Source organism: Mesocricetus auratus, unplaced genomic scaffold, assembly GCF_017639785.1.
Source record: "Mesocricetus auratus isolate SY011 unplaced genomic scaffold, BCM_Maur_2.0 Super-Scaffold_100694, whole genome shotgun sequence".
In the NCBI taxonomy this organism is placed as follows: domain Eukaryota; kingdom Metazoa; phylum Chordata; class Mammalia; order Rodentia; family Cricetidae; genus Mesocricetus; species Mesocricetus auratus.
The window spans coordinates 436,166-454,890 of record NW_024429268.1 but is presented as its reverse complement, the minus strand read 5'-3'; the positions used below and the strand labels follow the sequence as shown (position 1 = coordinate 454,890).

The window sequence follows — 18,725 nt, the reverse complement described above, 5'->3', positions numbered from 1 at the left end:
TCCATTTCTTGGTCCTTCTCCTTGATGGCATCCAAGGTAGTTGTAAAGTTTGTGCTTTTGTGATGAGCCACCGAGGCTTCAAACTCAGTCCTGAGTGTTTAAATTTGTCTTCAGAGATAAGCCAAAATTCCAAGATTTGAATTTCTCCTTGTGCTAAGCATGTGGGAAGGAAGCTAAGGGAAATCCTCGCTCGGTACACTTTCTGAAAACAGCTCCTTTACTCATCATGGGTGCCTGACCGATCTCACTTCCCGGGAAAAGCAATGCTTTCACTTCCAACCTCAATTCCATTTCCTGACACTCTGATACTTCCACTTTCATGCAATCTTAGTCCTTTAAAGATTGTTTTTCCCTCCCCTTGAGAAAGAAAACTTTGGGGGCCACCTAGAGCATGAACGAACTCCAATACAGTGAGAGCAAAGGGAGCAAACTGCTTTTTATTTTACTCAGTCATCCAATTTGATATTATCTGCAAATAGGAAGGCTTATTAGTTTCTCCTAGCCTAAACTCGTGTTTCTGTAACAAATGACTGAGGCCAGCACCCTCCTGTCCTCCTTGGGCCCCCAGTTAACCTGTTTCTGTGATGTTCATTTCAAGTGACACTCTGCTAGTTCTAGAAAAATATACCCTTCAGTACCTTGGAGGAATAAGGGAATAAGAACTAGAAAATGAAACCCACTGTCCTTGCACGTCAGCTACAGTCAAAGCCTAAAACATTAAAGGGAACCTTTTAGCAGAAATAAGGTATACACAGGGGAAAAAATGGTTTTCTCCCTACATTTCAGCTTGACAGTTTCGTGTGATAATAAGGAAATGCAAAGGCAGGAGTGGACTAAACCTCCTGTGAGCAAGAAGCGGATGTGTACAGTCCTGGCTTACAGGAAACTACGCATCTCTACTCTGCTTTCCAGTAGCAAATATCTAGGACCTGAAGTGTACACTGACCAAGATTCTGAAAGGTGCAGTGAGCCCACATTTCTCAAGGTGTCATAGGATTCAGCTCTGATGACTGACTGAATGGTGCCTCAGAGTCTCTGAAAGGTGGCATTACTTTCTGCAGAACCTGCTATGGAACAGGACGCCAGTATCTTTCAGGCTAGCTAATTTATGCTTTACAACTTTGAAACAGCGAGGAAAACACAGAAGATCTATCTTTCTGATTTGTGACCCTTCACGACATCGAATAGCCAGGAAGCATGCTAGGAATCATACTTCCTCTGAGCCACAATGTTTTTAATGTTGAGTAATTACAATTATATTATAAGATTCATCATAATAAGCCTTTTATATTCAGGCCAGATTTTAGGGATAGAAATGACAATTTCAATGGATTTAATTGTCCCTGAAGCTCAGGAACCATGATAAATGGATACAAATAAAAATGCCACCCTTAGCATTCTTGCACACGAGTGTAAGTGGCTAACATGTTCACAGGAAGGCGTCTCTTTTCTACTTTTGCCTTTAGAAAACAAACACACTCAATCTTGCTTCGTTAATCCTCAGACAAAGACCCGCAAGTTAACATGCAGCAAACAGACACTGAAACAGAAGCACAGATCCTGCCTTTCCAGCATCCTGCCTCTTTGCCATCCAGAAGCACGTGTTATAGGTCAAGAGCTATTTAAACCACACCTGCATATTTTAGACCTGCCTCCCTTTGTAGGAGAACGGAGCATCTAATAATGACAGTGAGATTTCATTAGCGTCTTTCTTAAGGGATTAATAAAATGTCATGGTGTATAATGATGCACATCAATTGTGTATGTGGATTTAATCCTGGTCATGCATCTTTGGAAAGCCAGCGGGTCCCTAAGACCGTGATGAACAGATGCAGCCTGTCAGAACAGGACCCTGACACAACCTAGCACCCAGCATTGCCCTGCCCTGCCGAACGCTTACCATTTGATTGCATCAGAGCTGAAGGAGAAGGCTTGTTGGATTTTATTTGCAATTTGGGATTGATGTTCTTGGCTTCAGGGGATGGGGAAGGGGAGTTGGTTGTCCCTTCCACTGACCCAACCAAGTTCCTGTCCACATATCTATAGACAAATAAGGCTAGAATGGGGAAAAAATTTTGTGTCCCACCTGATGAGCCCATGTGCAGCTCTTCTCTCAGCAGCAGACCTAATTAATTAGCGTCAGCTCTGGGAACGGGCTGGCTGAGCAGCACCCCTCCTGTAGCTGGAAATGGAGTCAAGGCACAGCTCTTCGGTCTCATTTCAGTCTGATTTTACAAGAACTGTGAAAAGCCTCCCCCAAGCAATAATCTCAAGCCTTCTTCCCACTTAGTCCACTATGTGCCATGAACTCAGAGCCTCGTGCTGGAGACCCGTGGAATGTGCAATAACAGCGGCCATGCGACACTAATCCACAGGTGTTGGTAGCATTGCGGTACCATTCGTAAAGGGTAAGAACATCTTCAGGGAGACAGATCCGTTTCTGAGTGATAGCGATGCCTCTGTAAATAATATATACTCGGGTTGGCTGCCATCTAAGTACACTGCCCTCCCCCTTCTGTTTCAAGGCCGTGCCCCCCCACCGCCCCTCTGTACCTTACAAAGCCAACGAACCTTGACCATAGTCAGTTGGGTGGTGTCTAATTCCCCAGGCCTTGATTCCCACACAACCAAACCCTCAGTGACTGAGTGTTTAACCTATGCTTGGTTGTGGTCATGCCCATCATCAGTAGGCAATTCTTTTATGGAAGACATGATTTCAGAGCCTTCGGGGGAAAACACGGCTGTGACATTCAGCTCTTGATCACAAATAAGAAGCTTTTCTCTGCTAGAGGGGCCACATCAAGTATCCGGCCCCTCTGAGAGGGAAAGAATATGTCCGGGCCAAGCGGCTAGAATGGAGCAGAATCTTGGAGGAAGCCAGGGCCCGTGCTGTTCTAAAGTGATGGTCAATGGCAGGTACTGAGCGTGGGGGAGGGGAGAAGATGGGGTCCACAAGAATAAATAGAGCAGAGGCTCCTGAACCTGACAGGGGGCAGCAAGTTCTTCCCCAACAATGTTCCCCCAAGTTATGTGAGGACCTGCATCGTAATTTTAACTGCCGTCAGCTGTATTGTTACCATTTCTAATGACCTCCTTAACTATTAATTACTGGTGTTTCCCTTTAAGTGGGTTCACAATCTTTATTTAAATATGTTGCCACAATGAAGAAAACTGTTAAAGGAAAATTTTGTTAAGCTACCACAAAATGAAGTACTAGTATTGCATGGTATTCCCATTCAGATAATGGCAAAAAAAAAAAAGATACTATGGAAATACAATGAAACTTGGTACCATGGTAGCATCCAGGTCTGAGATCCATTCTCTGCTAGAAAGAAGAAGGTAATTAAGTATTAGTGGTGTGAAGAGGGCGTCCTAGCCCTGGGACCTTCGTTTGGAAAATCCAGTAGGAATTGAGAAGGGACTAACATCTCGCCATGCAACTAGATGGCATTAATTCACAGTCCGTGAGTTGCCTAAAGTCACTCTTGTGTCTCCAGTGGGACACATTCCAGCCCAAAACAGAGGGGGAGGAGAAGCAGACAATGCTTTCGGATCAGCTCTTCCTACGGCTTCTGTGGCTTCCTGTGGTTGTGGGGCAGCCATGAACCCCACTAGGACTGTAAGCAAGGATGACCATCTGTCTGTAACCTACAGATCCTAAGAAGGGTGGCTCTCACAGCAGTGCCCGCAGCCAAGAACACGTAGTAGACATCTACAGAAGGTCAGACCTTACTGCCACAGTAAGATCTCTGGCTCTGGTCCATAAAAGAGCGAACCATTAAGTGTTTGTTTGTTTGTTTCATATAATCAAATCCCTCCCACCAAAGGATAGAGAGAACATCTATAGGAAACTTAAAAGTCTAAAAGCGAATAAAATCATGTGTGAGTAGGTCCTGTGGAAAACCCAGGAAGAATATGCAATTGCTTCAAAGCCCTCAGGGGAAAAGGAGAAATCTCCGCTGGGAAACATTATCTAACGCCCCTGGGACAGGTGCTCCTATGTGTCCCCGAGCTTCCAGAATGTTTCTCTCCTCCGTGGAGCTACTTCTTTTCCCTGTGTTTCCTACTCAGGCCCCCTTTCTCTTTTCACTTCTTGTGGCCCTCCTGCCTGTCGCTGGTATGCAGTGACTGAGTGACAGACAGAGAGCAAAGACTGCAGGCTAATGCACGCTAATGCAGCTGCTGCCTCCCCCAGAGGTCTCTCGTGAGCATGCATTTCACTCTAGAGTGTCAAGAAGAATCGCCATGATACTTTAAGTGGACTGTACTCCATATCCCGAACCACTGTAAAAATAAGAAATGAAAGGGCTGATTGTGTTTTGACAACGTAATTCCAGAAGTGACTTGCTGCATTTCTAATCTGCATTCTTTAAGCAGATTCCCGCCCCCCCCAAATGCGTTGGCCAAGGCATCTCCATGCACGAAGCAGCACCTTGCCATGAATGGTGTCTTCATGCGTGATTCCAGTATGAGACATCTGATAGGTTTTATAACTTAACATAATTTAATTGTAACAAACTCAGATGTGCTAAGGTGGCAGATATGCTGTGCTATCTAATCGTCTGGAGAAATGTAGACTCTTGTGGGGCATGACAGGGCAGATCTGTAATTCCATCACTTGTTTGAGAGAGGGGGAAGCGAGTTCAAGTCCACTCTTGGCTACATGATGAGACTATGAAAAAAAAAGGCTGGGAATGTAGTATGGTTCAGTGTAGAGTGCTTGCCTGGGTCTCTCTCTCTCTCTCTGTCTCTGTCTCTGTCTCTCTGTCTCTGTCTCTGTCTCTGTCTCTGTCTCTCATACACGCACACACACAGAAAAAGGGAAACTTGTTTCAGACAAGCATTTTCAGTACTTGCTGGAGCTGTCAGTGATGTCAGAGTTTATGACTAGCCTCATTTTTGAAAACTACATGGTTGACTTAAGCTAATGAAGTTCTCAACTCAAAGCCAGAAGACTTTTTTCTATAAACCTCACCATCATTTCCTTTTTTTTTTTTTTCTGGGTTTTTTGAGACAGGGTTTCTCTGTATTGTTTTAGAAGCCGTCCTGGAACTCCCTCTGTAGTCCAGGCTGGCCTCGAACTTACAGAGATCCGCCTGCCTCTGCCTCCCCGAGTACTGGGATTAAAGGCGTGCGCCACCACCGCCAGGCTCACCACATCATTTCTATGGAGCCTCTGACTAGAGTCGACAATAACCTACACAAGTATAAATCAACATAAACTCCTTTTTCAAAACAAACTCCTTTTTTAGAGAGACATTGAGACTAATACAAATCATTTGGCTTCCCTGTTTCTTATGGGAAACATAAACATGTACTCACTGACAAAAGGCTTCAACCAGAAATTGAAATGAACTCTCGGTTTGTTCATCTGAGGAGTGGGGATTGGTCCTATCCCAGATGGTTTGTGTCTATTAAATATGAAATGGTTTCCACAGGTTCGTGTGCTTGAACACGTGGTCCCCGGATGGGAGAGTGCTTTGAAATTGGATCTAGCTGAAGGAAGGCCTTAATATTTCTTTTGTTACCCTAGCTCCCATTCACGTCTGTCATCTCTGTTTCCTAGCCAGGGACACAGTGTAACCAACTCTCTCTCATTTCTGTGCTTTCCCTGCCATAGTGGACTGTCACCCCTCAAACAGTGAATCAAAATAATCCCTCCCTGCCTTAAATCGCTTCTCGCCGGCTGCTTGTTGCTCACAACAGCCAGAAAAGTAACTAAATGCAATGTAAGTCAACTTTCTGTAACTACCCCAAATACCTGGGGGTGGAGCAGTTTGGAAGGGTGAAGGCTTAATTCAACTCTTAGTGGCAGAGGTTTCGATACATTGTCGCTTGACCCCTATAGCTTTGGACCTGAAGTAACACAGCAAATCAAATCGTGATGGGTCACATGGTAGAGAAAGTCTTTTCACCCTGTGGAGGCTCTGGGAAAACAACAGTACCCAGTATCTCTTCCAGGACAACCCCTCCCCCAACCAGTGACTTAACTTCCTCCTAGAGGTCCCTTCTCCTCACAACAGTGCTGCAGGCTAGAAACCAAGATGTATACGTGTGTGTGTGTGTGTGTGTGTGTGTGTGTGTGTGTGTGTGTGTGTACGTGTATTTTAAATCCTGGCTGCAGTTTTCCCTCCCTCCTCTCCTCCCAGCTCTCTCAGGAGTAGCAACAAAACATGGCATATCACATTTCAGTAAGACTATAAGCACCTCCCCAGGTATTAAGGCAAGACAACCCAGGATTAGGATACCAAAAGTCAGTAAGAGAGTTGGAGACAGCCCCTGTGCCTGGGATTAGGAGTCCTACAGGAGCACCAAGCTATACAGTTATAACATATATACAGAGTGTGTAAGTCAGTCCCAAACTGGCTCCTTGGCTGTTCAGTCTCTGTGAGCGCCTATGAGCCCAGGTTAGTTGATTCTGTGAGTTTCCTTATGGTGCCCTTGACCCCTCTGAGTCCTACAATCCTTTCTCCTCTTCTGAAGTATTTCCCCAACCCCGACTAATGTTTGACTGTGGGTCTGCATCTGATTCCATCACTTGCTGGATAAAGCCTCTCTGGTGGCATTGGGATAGGCACCAACCTGGGGACCAAACCTTCTAACACATAGACATTTTCAGAATATGTTCTACATACAAACTAGCAGAGCTCCAAGGAAATTCGCTAAGAACTGTATTAAAACAGCTCAGCATAGAACCCTGCCCATGGTCTAACCTTGGTACATAGTATCGATGCAGTTTTTTTTAGAATAAAGAAGATTTTCTTGGTTCAGACAGGCTTGACCCGGGAGCCAGGCTGCCAGTAATCATCAAATGTCAGTCCGAGGCAGTGACTCCCCAGTTCCTTATTTTACGTCAGCGAGGAATAAAGATGCGGACGAAGAAGGAATCAACACAGCAAAGTAGGTTTATTAAGGAAAAGTGAGAATTTAGAAAGATGCCCAAAGAAGGGTAGGCATCTGGAGAGAAGACCGCGGGGCCACACTGTAGGAACTTTCCAACAGCAATGGCAGAAACTGGACGGAGAGCGGGGTGATCTCCACGGAGACTGGTCAGCTCTTCAGGCAGACCACAGACTTAGACAACGAGGGCCCTAGTGCTCTGTCCTGCCCCCACTTGCCCAGCAAGGCTGGTGCTACTTATTCAGTCACAGCAGTGGTCACGTGTTCAAGCTCCCCTTTGCTCACCCCTTCCTTGTTCTCTCAACCTCTGACCTTGGCTCATCTGCCAGCTACTAGCCCTGACCAACACTGCTAGTCACTGAGCATAAAAACATTGCTGGTCTCAGACTCGGCCCCAGCTATCAAACAAACGATGCTCGCTGTGTTTTCGTGTTTATGTGGCCAGCCTGTAGTTGTTAGGATTCGGGCCTTACGCTGGTCTGCACCCTGTCACCTTATAGGATGCACTCGGGCAGCACCTGGTCAGCCCAGGGTCCTGTGGCTGTTGGTTTGCTAAACTATGCAGTCTGCAGGCAGGTGCAAAGGTTTCTTTAAGAGGCAAACATCTGCCCAACACCGCTCTCTCTCTTTCCGCCATCTCTCTGAGGAGGCAGACAGATCTCTGTGTGCTCTGCCTCTCCCCCCCCCTCTCTTTTCTCTCTCCTCTCCCTCCCCTTTCCTTCCCCCACCCTCCTCTCTTCTAATAAAACTTCCTTCCCACTGTCCACATAAGCTCTGCCTGATGGCATGTGTGCCATGCCCCCCCACTCCATGTCCCCCTCAGAGGAACTGTTCCTAGCTAAGAGTCTTGAGGAAAAAAAAGACCATGTCAACCAGATTTGAAACGTTTGGAATTTTGAAATCTTTCAATCGACTTTCAGGAAAAGCAAAAGAGTTGAACTTTGGAAAATTGCCCTGATTTCCAAGAAAAGAATAAAAGTTGAAGAAATGAGTGAAAGAGTCCCAAAGAGCAGCACACAAGGAGAAAGAACATCTCCCTGAGCCCCCTCCCACCGTCAGCCCCAAACCTCTGCCCCTATGGCTACACGTCTTCCAGTGGTCACTATGCTCAGCCTGGGACCCAGAGCCTCTGCTGCTGCCACTGTTTCTTTAACAATATCAGAAGCCTACTTCTGGGCTCCCTCCACCCACTAGGGTGTGGTGTCCCTGCCCCTGGGGGGGGGCTTATCTTTAAGAAGGTTAAATGAAGAACCCTCTGATAGGGAGAGCTTTGAAACTATTTACTCTGGCCTGGGTGGTAGGGAAACCCACCTTCCTAAAGTTTAAAAAACTTGTGTCAAGGACTACGTGAGATTCAACTGACTTCACAAGTTCTCCATCCACTAAGCTAGATGTAGCGGCTCACTCCTTTAACCTCAATATCTGGGAGGTTGGAAACAGGGTAGCTTGGGCTACCCAGCAAGTTCCAGACCTGTCCAAACAAAAATTTAAAGATGAAAAGTTCTCCCACTCCGTATTCAGATCTCTTCGGAAGAAATAAAGCCGAATCTCTGTAGGTAATATCAGCTTTGGCGTGGGGACGGGAAACCCGCAAAGGAGCCGGCAGGGAGAACGGTTCTGTATCCAGGTCCACAGCATGATCTGATGACCTCAGCTGTGTGGCAAAAAGAAGAATCTGTAGCCAGAGGGCTTGGGCTCTCATGGGTCTGAGGATGGGGCTGGTCATGCCTCTCTAGTTATCTTTCTAAAGCAGCCCCACAAAAGCCTCTGAAGTTCCAACACCTTTTGCTCTTTCTACCGAAATGAAAACCTTCAAATGCGGCCTTCAAGGCCCTACCCAGTCTAGCCTGGAGGCTTTAGCGCCAGCAGATTCCCAGAGTTCCCTGAGCATAACACAGCCAGCCTGGAGTTAGTTCCTTTTCCTTTCAACCTCAGAGGCTCCTTCGGTGTCAATCCCCAGCAGAAGTGGCCTCTCTGGTTTAGCAAGGACTTTGATGCTGTTACCAAACACAGGGTTTGTTTTTCAGATCAAAAAAATCTTTCTGGTTTAGAGATGTGGGGTCAGATAGCCTTAAGCACTTAGGGATTCCATCGGTATTCATCTGCTGGCTTCAAAACCAGAGCTAGGACACCAGAAAGACACTCACTGCCTTGACTGACCGTGCCCAGTTACCGCACATCGGTACACTGGAGCTGCCTAAATCCCCAGGCTCAACCTTGAGATGAGAGTTTATGGGAAGATGTTGACCTTGACCGTACAAACTGGGAGAAGATGATGGTTTGTGAATGTACCTGAATGTTGTGACTGAACTGGGAATACTTCCTCACTTTCAAACTCTCCGTCCGATACCAACAGAGATTCCTTAAACCTTGGAATTCCAAGCATATTGCATGTCAGAAAAAGGAAATGCAAACCTCTCAGAAGAAAAGTCTCTTTTCTTCTTTGTTCCTTCTTTCATTCCTTTTCTTTCAAAATAAAGACTCCTCAAGGAGAAACGAAAAGAGAATGGGAGAGCTAAGCAGGGGCCTTTGTGTAACGTGTCTAAAATAGTCAGAGATCAGGAAAAACAAGAAGAAAAGCAGTCAGATCCAGCGTGTGTTATTAGCTTCCATGGTAACTCATGGAGCTTCAAGAGAATTGTGGGTGTTGTTTTGATTTTTGTTTTGTTTTGTTTTTCTCAACTGTAGTCTTATTCTCACCCTCCCATGTTCTCTAGCAAACAGACATTTCATTAAAGCCTGAGGCACAGGATACTCTGAATGTCTCACCTCTAAAAACACAGCAGCCAAAGCTGGAGCCTAACACAGAGCCTGGGACACAGGCACTGAGGGACTGGTCTGTTTTCCAAAAGAACATCGTGAGTGGGCTTGAGTTCTTATTTTCTCTTCCTTTCCTTTCTAGAAACCGGGAAAATTGACCAAGAGATTCACAAGTACAACACGCCGGGCTTCACAGGCTGCCTGTCCAGAGTCCAGTTCAACCACATCGCCCCTCTGAAGGCAGCCTTGAGACAGACGAACGCCTCGGCCCAGGTGCACGTTCAGGGCGAGCTGGTGGAGTCCAACTGCGGGGCCTCCCCGCTGACGCTCTCCCCCATGTCTTCCGCCACTGACCCTTGGCACCTAGACCACTTGGACTCAGGTAAAATCTGGAGCCGTCCCAGGCTGACTGCTTCATTCCTTCCGACCTCACTTTCCTGGGCTGTAGAACGGGGTTGATGGTGCTGACCCTTGCTGTCAGTTGAGGATTAAGATACAGCAGGAAGGAAATGGTGAACCATGAGTTCTCAGTGTAACGCTTGGCACCTATGAGGGACAAAAGAGTTATCTCTACTCAAAAGCAGAAACAGAGAAATCAGAGGTTAAGAGGGAAGGGACGAGGACTCTTCATGCAGGTGAAGAGGTGACCAAAGTGCTGTCTGCCACAGGCTAGGGATGACCTGGCCAAACACTCCCTCGCTTTTGCACACTTTCCCCTCCAAAACAGTACAGAGACTCACTTCCCATCAGGATCACAGACTGCTAAATCCGAAAGAGCCACATTTAAGCTTACAAAGCCCAGCCTATGGCCACACTGTCCTGAACACTCCTGATGGCATCTCAACTCAGACGACTCTGTGAATTTGGCCACATTTCTGCAGTGGTAAGACATGCAATTTGAAAACACCAGGTTGTTGTGTTGGTAGCAAAGTTAATTGGATGGAAACTCAGTGTCTCTAACGGGAGCCTATTGAACTACAATTCTCCTCCCAGGCCGACCTGGGCTGACCGTGGGCAGCACAGATAACCCCACCTATACCACTGCCTATTCACCCATAAAGTAGAGATGGAGAAGAGGCATATGATTTCTCAGTGGCCTGCAAACCCAGTACTCAGTGGGTCTCCAAGCAACCCCAACCAGCTAGGAATGTGAGTGAACCCTTAAATCAATAAGAGTTCACAAAACAGGACACCATGGGAGTGAAGCCCGAATTCCAACACCGTCACTGCTTCCCGCCAGCAGATTAAACTCAAGCAGCTGCCATAATCTCATTCCTCGGTCCCTCAATTCCTAGAATGGGGACACTAAGACCTAAGTCAAGAATCATACATGAGGTGATGTGCAGAGACGTGATAATTCAGTGCCCAACACCCAACGGCGTCTCACAACCGCCTATAACTCCAGTCCTGGGACATCTGAAACCATCTGGCCTCTAGGGCACTGCATGTACATGATACACATGTGTACTTACAGCAAACACTCATACACACAAAACAAAATATATATATTTAAAAAATGGTAGCTTAACACAATAATAGATTCATGACAAGCTTGTGAATATTTAGCTGTCACAATATTAATAGTCGTTGTGGTTATTACGTTAGACCATTAGCTTGAGAATATCCATTGAAAGTTTCCAAATCCCATCCCTACACACACACAGAGACAGAGACAGAGACAGAGACAGAGAGACAGAGACAGAGAGAGACAGAGACAGAGACAGAGACAGAGAGAGACAGAGACAGAGAGAGACAGAGACAGAGAGAAAGAGAAGAGAGACAGAGACAGAAAGAGACAGAGAGAAAGAGAAGAGAGACAGAGACAGAGAGAGACAGAGAGAAAGAGAAGAGAGACAGAGACAGAAAGAGAGAGAGAGACAGAAGACAGACAGAGAGAAAGAGAAGAGAGACAGAGACAGAGAGACACAGAGAGAGAGAGACAGAGACAGAGAGACACAGAGAGAGAGAGTTGAGAGAGAGAGAGACAGACAGACAGACAGAGAGCGAGAAGAGAGAGAGAGACGCAGCGGCTCACACAGTAGCTAGCACACATTTGACACTTTAGTCACCTTGTAGCCCTGTGACCAGCACTTAGCTTCACAGAAGCCATTGCTGTGGAGATTCTTACTAGGGCTGTCCCCGGAGGATTTGTAAAGCCAGAACTGTTCCGCCGCCATCAGGGTAGCCAATTGACAGGCTAAGCAGCCTTCCTTGTCCCTTACGTAAAGATTCCTATAACATGATGAGAGTGCAGGAAGAAGGGAAGATGGGAAATGTGAGAGGAGAAAAGTCCTGGGTGAATTCTGTCACATGCAAGGGCGGACGGCTGGTGAACTGCTTTTAAGTGTACAGGTTCTGGGGTGCTTGACGGCGGAAACTACAAGTAGAGGCTATGGGTAGCTATGAGCACGTGTGGCCTACTGCCAAGAAACTGGATTCGAAAGCTGTCTAAACGCTTCCTTGGGCCAAGATGAGCTCATATTCATATGGCTTAATTAGCCAATTGTTTGTTTTTAAGGTCTGTGAAATGCAGTTGTAGAGACCAAAGCATTTCAGTTCATGGATTTTAAAAAAATTGCTTTGTTTATGACAGCTTCCTTCTTACGATTGATTCGTGCAAATGCTCGCAGTTTAGAAAACATGTCTGGGGCTGGAGAGATGGCTCAGGGGTTAAGAGCACTGACTGCTCTTCCAGGGGTCCTGAGTTCAATTCCCAGCAACCACATGGTGGCTCACAACCATCTGTAATGAGATCTGGTGCCCTCTTCTGGCCTGCAGGCATACATGCAGACAGAACACTGTATACATAAATCTTAAAAAAAAACATAAAAGTAGGAAACATATCTGTTGATATTCAACACCCAGATTAAACCCTGTATTCCAAGTCAGCACAAACCTGTAATTGTAGCACCTAGGCAAGAGGGTTCCAAGTTCAAGGTTGGCCTGGGTTACATAGCAGGGCCGTGTCAGAAAGGAAAAATGAAAGGATGGAGGGAGAAAAGGGAAGGAAGAAAGGAAAAAAGGAGGGAGGGAGAGAGGGAGGAAGAAAGGAAGGAAGGAAGGCAGGAAGGAAGGAAGGAAGGAAGGAAGGAAGGAAGGCAGGCAGGAAGGAAGGAAGGAAGGAAGGAAGGAAGGAAGGAAGGAAGGAAGTAAGTTAGCCAATCGGGATTTAGATCCAGTCACAAACCATTTCTATAATTGGGGAAATACCCTTTGCTGTAAAAATGTCAGTCTTGTGAACACTATTAGAAGGAAGAGTGGAATACTTCCTTCAAACTGTGAAACAGAAGGCTTACTTAGGTAATATGAGTCTATCTTTATTCTTTTAGGTAAAAGGGAGCAGGAGAGGGATACAGAGTAAAAGAGAAGGGACAAAGAGAAGGGACAAAGGGACAAAGGGTGGGCAGTTACTTTATAGCAGCCTCCAATGAGACAATATGAGGAGGAAAAACATTTCCCCTGCCCTCTTAAAGTCAACGCTAAGAGGCCTAGAAATTAAAATGACAAAAGATAGAGCAACAGGAGAAAAAGAAAAAAAAAACATTGTTTTTTTAAAGGAAGCTTTCAAAAGATATAACTTAAAAATTGTCAAAAATCAAAGACCTCAAGACCATATACCAAGGGAGATAAAATAAAGTTATGATGGCCTATTAATAGGACTTCTAGAACAGATTAGAGATGATAAGAATGTTTATGATAATAATTGTCATGAAGGTCTGAGGGTTCTTGGTCCTTTCAGAGAGGGAATTCTCTTAGGTTTACTCTCCTGAGAGGAAAAGACATCCCAAAAAGAGAAGTATGTCTGCCTTGTCCTCCAGAATTCTCTATCTTTTCTCAGTAATAGAACCTCTAGTTAGGCTTCTTTCTGAATCTACTGTACTCTAAATGTCTTCCATTTAAAAGTAATTTGTGAAACCTCAAAAGATGGCTCATTTAATAAAATGTCTGTCATGCAAGCATGAGGACCTGAGTCTGATCCCCAGCATCCACTCCCCACCCCCCAAAAAGCCAGACTTGGCGGCATGCATCTGTAACCTCAGCTGTGAGGGGTTGAAGCAGGATGAGCTCTGGGCTCACTGGCCAGCCCAGCAGAATCAGTGAGCGCCAGGATCAGTGAGCGCCCCAGTCTCAGGACTTAAGATGGAGAGTAACTAAGGAAGACATCTGATGGCCTCTGAACCCAGAGAGAGAGAGAGAGAGAGAGAGAGAGAGAGAGAGAGAGAGAGAGAGAGAGAGATTTTAATTTAATTTGTAAATTTGATACTGACTCTGGGATTCCAAATGGATCCTCACACCAGCAACTGCACCCTTGTTTCTGCGAGCCCACATGCATCATTCTGAGTTCAGAGTCAAGGGTGCTGAATAACCCACAAGGTTGAATAGAGGGATAATTCTTGCTATGAGATATCCGAAAAGAAAACCACAGAATGTACACAAAAACAATGTTTCCTTCTGTAAATACCATGAGGGTAGGACTGGCATTTGGGACAGGGAGAGAATGAAGGTGAACACTTGGCCAACCCTGGCCTGGCCTGAGACATCTTGACTAATGTGTTTAATGATTGCACAGCTTTGAAGCATGCCCTCCACTCGATAGCCTCCGGTCACCTGGAAGCTTGTTAGAGAGGAGGAATCCTACCAGGAGCAACCAAATTAGTGCCTCCATTTCAGCCAGGATTCCTGGGTAGCGTGCCATACATACAAGAAAGCCTGAAAACCCTCATTGGGTATTGATCTTCACCTCTGGGGCACTCTAGAATTACTGGGGTCAATGTGGATTCTGGACCTCTGAGTAATTAAGGCAAATAAGGGCAGCATGCTAGTGTGTGTAGGTAAAACCTCCTCAAGTGACCACAATATGCAGCAGGGTTGAGAATTACTCACCAAATCAGAGGGGTTCCTTGATGAGCACTTGAAAGTAGGCTATGGAAAGAAACAAGGCAGGGCTGGGGTTCTCCTTTAGTGGAAGAACACATGCCTGGTATGTGCAACGCCCAGGTTTGATCTCCAGCTGCCGCCACCCCAAAAAATAAAGTAGCTAATCTTCTTTGTCAACTTGACTAGATTTGTAATTACCTAGGAGACACACCTCTGGGTTTGTCGGAGGGCGTTTCCAGTGAGGCTGAATGGAGGAGGGAACACCATCTTGAATGTAGACAGTACCATTCCATAGACTGGGGTCCTGGACTAACAGAAAAGGAGGAGGCCTGGGCACCAGCACCCACCTGCTTACCTAATGTGGACGCAGCGTGACCACACCCTCGTGCCGCATCTCTGATCCTTCAAGCTTTTCCTTCCTTAATAAGTTGCTCTTGTCAGGCATTTTTGCCACACCAGTGTCAAAGTCATTGTTAATCAGCCTTTGGAACCGTTTTTTTTTTTTTAGTATAGCAATTGTCAGGTAGAAAAACAACAACAACAACACCCGTCTGTCTTATTTTAAGGGTCACAGAGTACAGTTGCTGTGACTCGCCTCTCAGAATTGCTGGGTGTGGTGTGTTTCTCTCTGTCACACTCAGAATCTTACTTCCTTGGAATGGAAAAGACTTGCCAGCAAGAGATGGCTACAGATGGCGCCCACAGTCTGTAAAACGCAAAAGCAAAACAAACAACGGAAAGCTTGCATCCAAGAGTCAGCTACCACTCGTTTCTGTGCATGACGAGCTGTGTGTGTGTGTGTGTGTGTGTGTGTGTGTGTGTGTGTGTGTGTGTGTGTGTGTGTGTGCAAGCGCTCGTGAGCGCATGCGAGCGCGTGCGCGCATTCCCATAAAGCCTTTGGGAGTCTGGTCCCGTTCCTGGTATTTGACACACAATGAACTGGACCAAACAGATAAGCTTCGTTCCTACGGGTCTTCTGGTTAGAAGGAGGATGGCTTCCTGCTGTTTCTCGGGACTTGAGTACACGCAGCAAATGGCATGGTTCACACAGCGAAACGATCCTCAAAAGCCTGCCTTTGGAAGGCTCTAACCCTGAGTTCACAGTAGCCACTGTGACCCTCAGCTGTCTGGATCCTAGACCTTAAATGAACCAGAGTCTGATACTGAGTCATCCTTACCAGAAATCCACTCAGACCCTCCATAGTGGAGTAGGTGAGAAATCAGAAATAAGGAAGCATGGGCAGATAGATAGTTAGTAACACGCAATTCTCCTCATGCCCAACCCAAGGACAGAGGGTGTCAGGAAGTGAGGGTTGTGAGGGCTAGGCACCCAAACTCTCCCGTGGAAACCAGCAGCTTCCCAGAGCATTTGGAAAACCAGCCTGTAAAGGGAAGCCTTCCCGCCAGCCTGGTTCCAGAGCTGCATCAGTCCCAAATAAACACACAGGAGGCTATATTAATTATGAAGCTGTTGGCCTTGTTTGTTTCTTATTGGCTAGCTCTGACTTAAGTATTTATCCCATAATTGTTCATCTAAGTATTTCTCTTACCAGAGAAGTTTCCAGGCTTCTTATCCCTATGGCGGTTACATCTTGACTCCCTGTGTTTCTGCTACCCAGAGTCCTCCTGGACTCCTAGTCCCACCTACATTACTTTCCTCTTGGCCAACAGTACTTTATTGACATATACACAGGACTTCCCCAACACCAGCCCTCTCAGGAACATGAATCAGTTCCCCACATAACATGGTACCTGAGACTATTCACTGTAACAACTCCAAGCTCCTTTACATTCCAGAATGATCTCTCTAGGAACTGGGAACCATGGTTTCTGGTCACCACATCAGCGTATTTACCACTGAAAATAATGCATTTCCGAAGGCAGCCTGCCCCTGTGACTGTGAATCTTTTTTTTTCCCCCTTGTGTATGCAATTGTGTACAGTGTGCTTGAATGTATGTTTGTGTGTTCAAATGTGTGCGTGCAGGTGTGAATGCACACGCTTGCAGAGGCTTCAAGTTGACCTTAAGTATCTTCCTCAGTCACTCTCCACTTTATTGAGGTCTCTCTTAGAGAAGCTGGAGCCTGCCGACTCCAGTGGGTCTAATTAGCCAGTCTGCCCTTGGGACCCCATCTCTACCTTCCCAGTGCTGGGACTGCAGGTGGCCTTCAAGTCTACCTGGCTTTGACGTGGGTTATGGAGATCTGAGTTCCAGCCCTCATACTTGGGTGGCAAGTAATGAACCCACTGAGCCACCCCCCAGCCCCCATGCTATGGTTTGTAATGAGCTGGTTTCTTGTCCATATTCCAAATTTCTTTTCTACCATCTGAAGATAAAATATTTTTATATCTTCATATGCAAAGGAGTTCTGGATCTAGGGAACATTTAAAAGCTTCACACATCGATTCGGCTTCCTTCCTAAATACAAGCTGGTGTTTGGCTTTCTTTGCCACCTGCAAGCACTTAAGGGTAATCGTTCCGACTTTTATAATTACATATTCATATTCCTTCTCATTGTTGTGCTAAGATCTCATGATGGCTGCGCTTATTTCATACACTTAATCTTTGTGTTATCTTATTTGTCATTTTTTTCCCTTCAGTAACCAGCACAGCACACACTTTTATGCAATATACTCCCATTAGCTAATGTGCATTTTCCTGCAAACGCTCCAATTTCTGCTTTTCCTGCACATGTAATACTACGGATTTCTACATCTAATTATAGCATTCATTATACAGCATCTTTTGTTCCTATGACATTTTCATAGTAAATAGCTTTGTAAGTCATTTCTGCCTGAGGAAATGCTTGTGTTTCATTTTGGTAGTTATTACAAACTTCCTTATGAAGTATTCCAAAGGACAGTTGATGGGGGAAGTCCTGTACATTTGTCAATAAAGCACTGTTGAGCCAATAGGAATCTAGATGGGTGGGGCTAGGAGTCCAGGAGGATTCTGGGAAGGAGAAACACGGGAGTTAGAGATGTAACACCATGGGGTAGGAAGCCCGGAACTGTTCTCCAGTAAGAGAAATACTTAGGTTAACAATTATAGGGTAATTACTTAAGTCAGAGCTAGCCAGTAAGAAACAAGCAAGGCCAACAGCTTCATAATTAATACAGCGTCTTGTGTGTTTATTTGGGACTGATGCGGATCTAGAACCAGGCTGGCGGGAAGGCTTCTCTCAAGGAAAAAGCTTCACTTTACAGACAGTTCACTTTCTCCAACATACTCAACCAAACTAGTGCCCCATAATATCCATATAAGTTTCGCTGTGTTTCATTAGATTATGAAACTTTGCTCTTGTCTTAATTTACATTTTCATTACTCGTGGGTGAGGTTAAGTTTCCTGGTGCACGGATATGCATCATTTGTGTTTATCTTCCTGCAAGTCACCTGCTTCATATATTTTGCCTGGTCCTCCAGCAGGTAGGGCTGAGTGGGATGGAGAATGTTGATGACCCAGACCTCTCTCCTAGTCACTGGAGAGAACCGCATTGAGTTCGGGAGACTTGTCGAAGCAGGACCTCTCTTTATTGCAGCAGGCAGGTACTTATATAGCAGTTGAGGAAGTGGGTGGGGGCCTCAGGATGGAGTGAGCCAATAGTGTTTCACCACGTTAGCAGTATCTGGGCAGAGGCAGTTTGGCTGAGTCGCTCTTCTGCGGAAGTGATAGACCAAAGACAGGTTGCCAAACTCTAGCCAGCCTCAGGAAGTTCCACTAGGCCTTGCACCCAGGCCTTTTTAGGCCCAACAATATTCTTTATTTAAAGATTTATTTAGACATTTATGGTTTTCTTATTATTTTGATGGTCACTTATGAATTGGCTTGTAAGTATTATTTATACATTAAGTATATGCTTAGTTGTAAACAGAGATTTCTCTACCACCTGCTAGTTATAATTGTTTGGCCAATGGCTCAGGCATATTACTGACTAGCTCTCACAACATATTCTGCCCTGCTATAGGCCAAAACAACTTTATTCATTAGCCAACAAAAGCAACTTTTTGCATGCTCTTAACATACAGAAGGACATCCCGCATCACTTAGTTATTTTCATATTACTGTAAGCAAAAAATCCTTCCAGAAACAACGTAAGGGGGGAAGCAGATACTTTGTTTGATGTTCTGAAAGGATCTAGTCTGTCTTGGTAGAGAGGGTAGAACAGGGCAGGGTGCTTGGCTTGAGG

The 18,725-nt window shown here is 45.6% G+C and overlaps 1 protein-coding gene across 1 annotated transcript in view; it reads left to right on the top strand.

Moving 5' to 3' along the window:
- Cntnap2 (contactin associated protein 2) overlaps positions 1–18,725 on the top strand; it is a 2,029,549-nt gene that overhangs the window by 1,989,273 nt on the left and 21,551 nt on the right. The window contains exon 22 of the mRNA XM_040740424.1: positions 9,803–10,042. Coding sequence (XP_040596358.1) covers positions 9,803–10,042 — 240 coding nt within the window. The remainder of the gene's footprint in view (positions 1–9,802; positions 10,043–18,725) is intronic.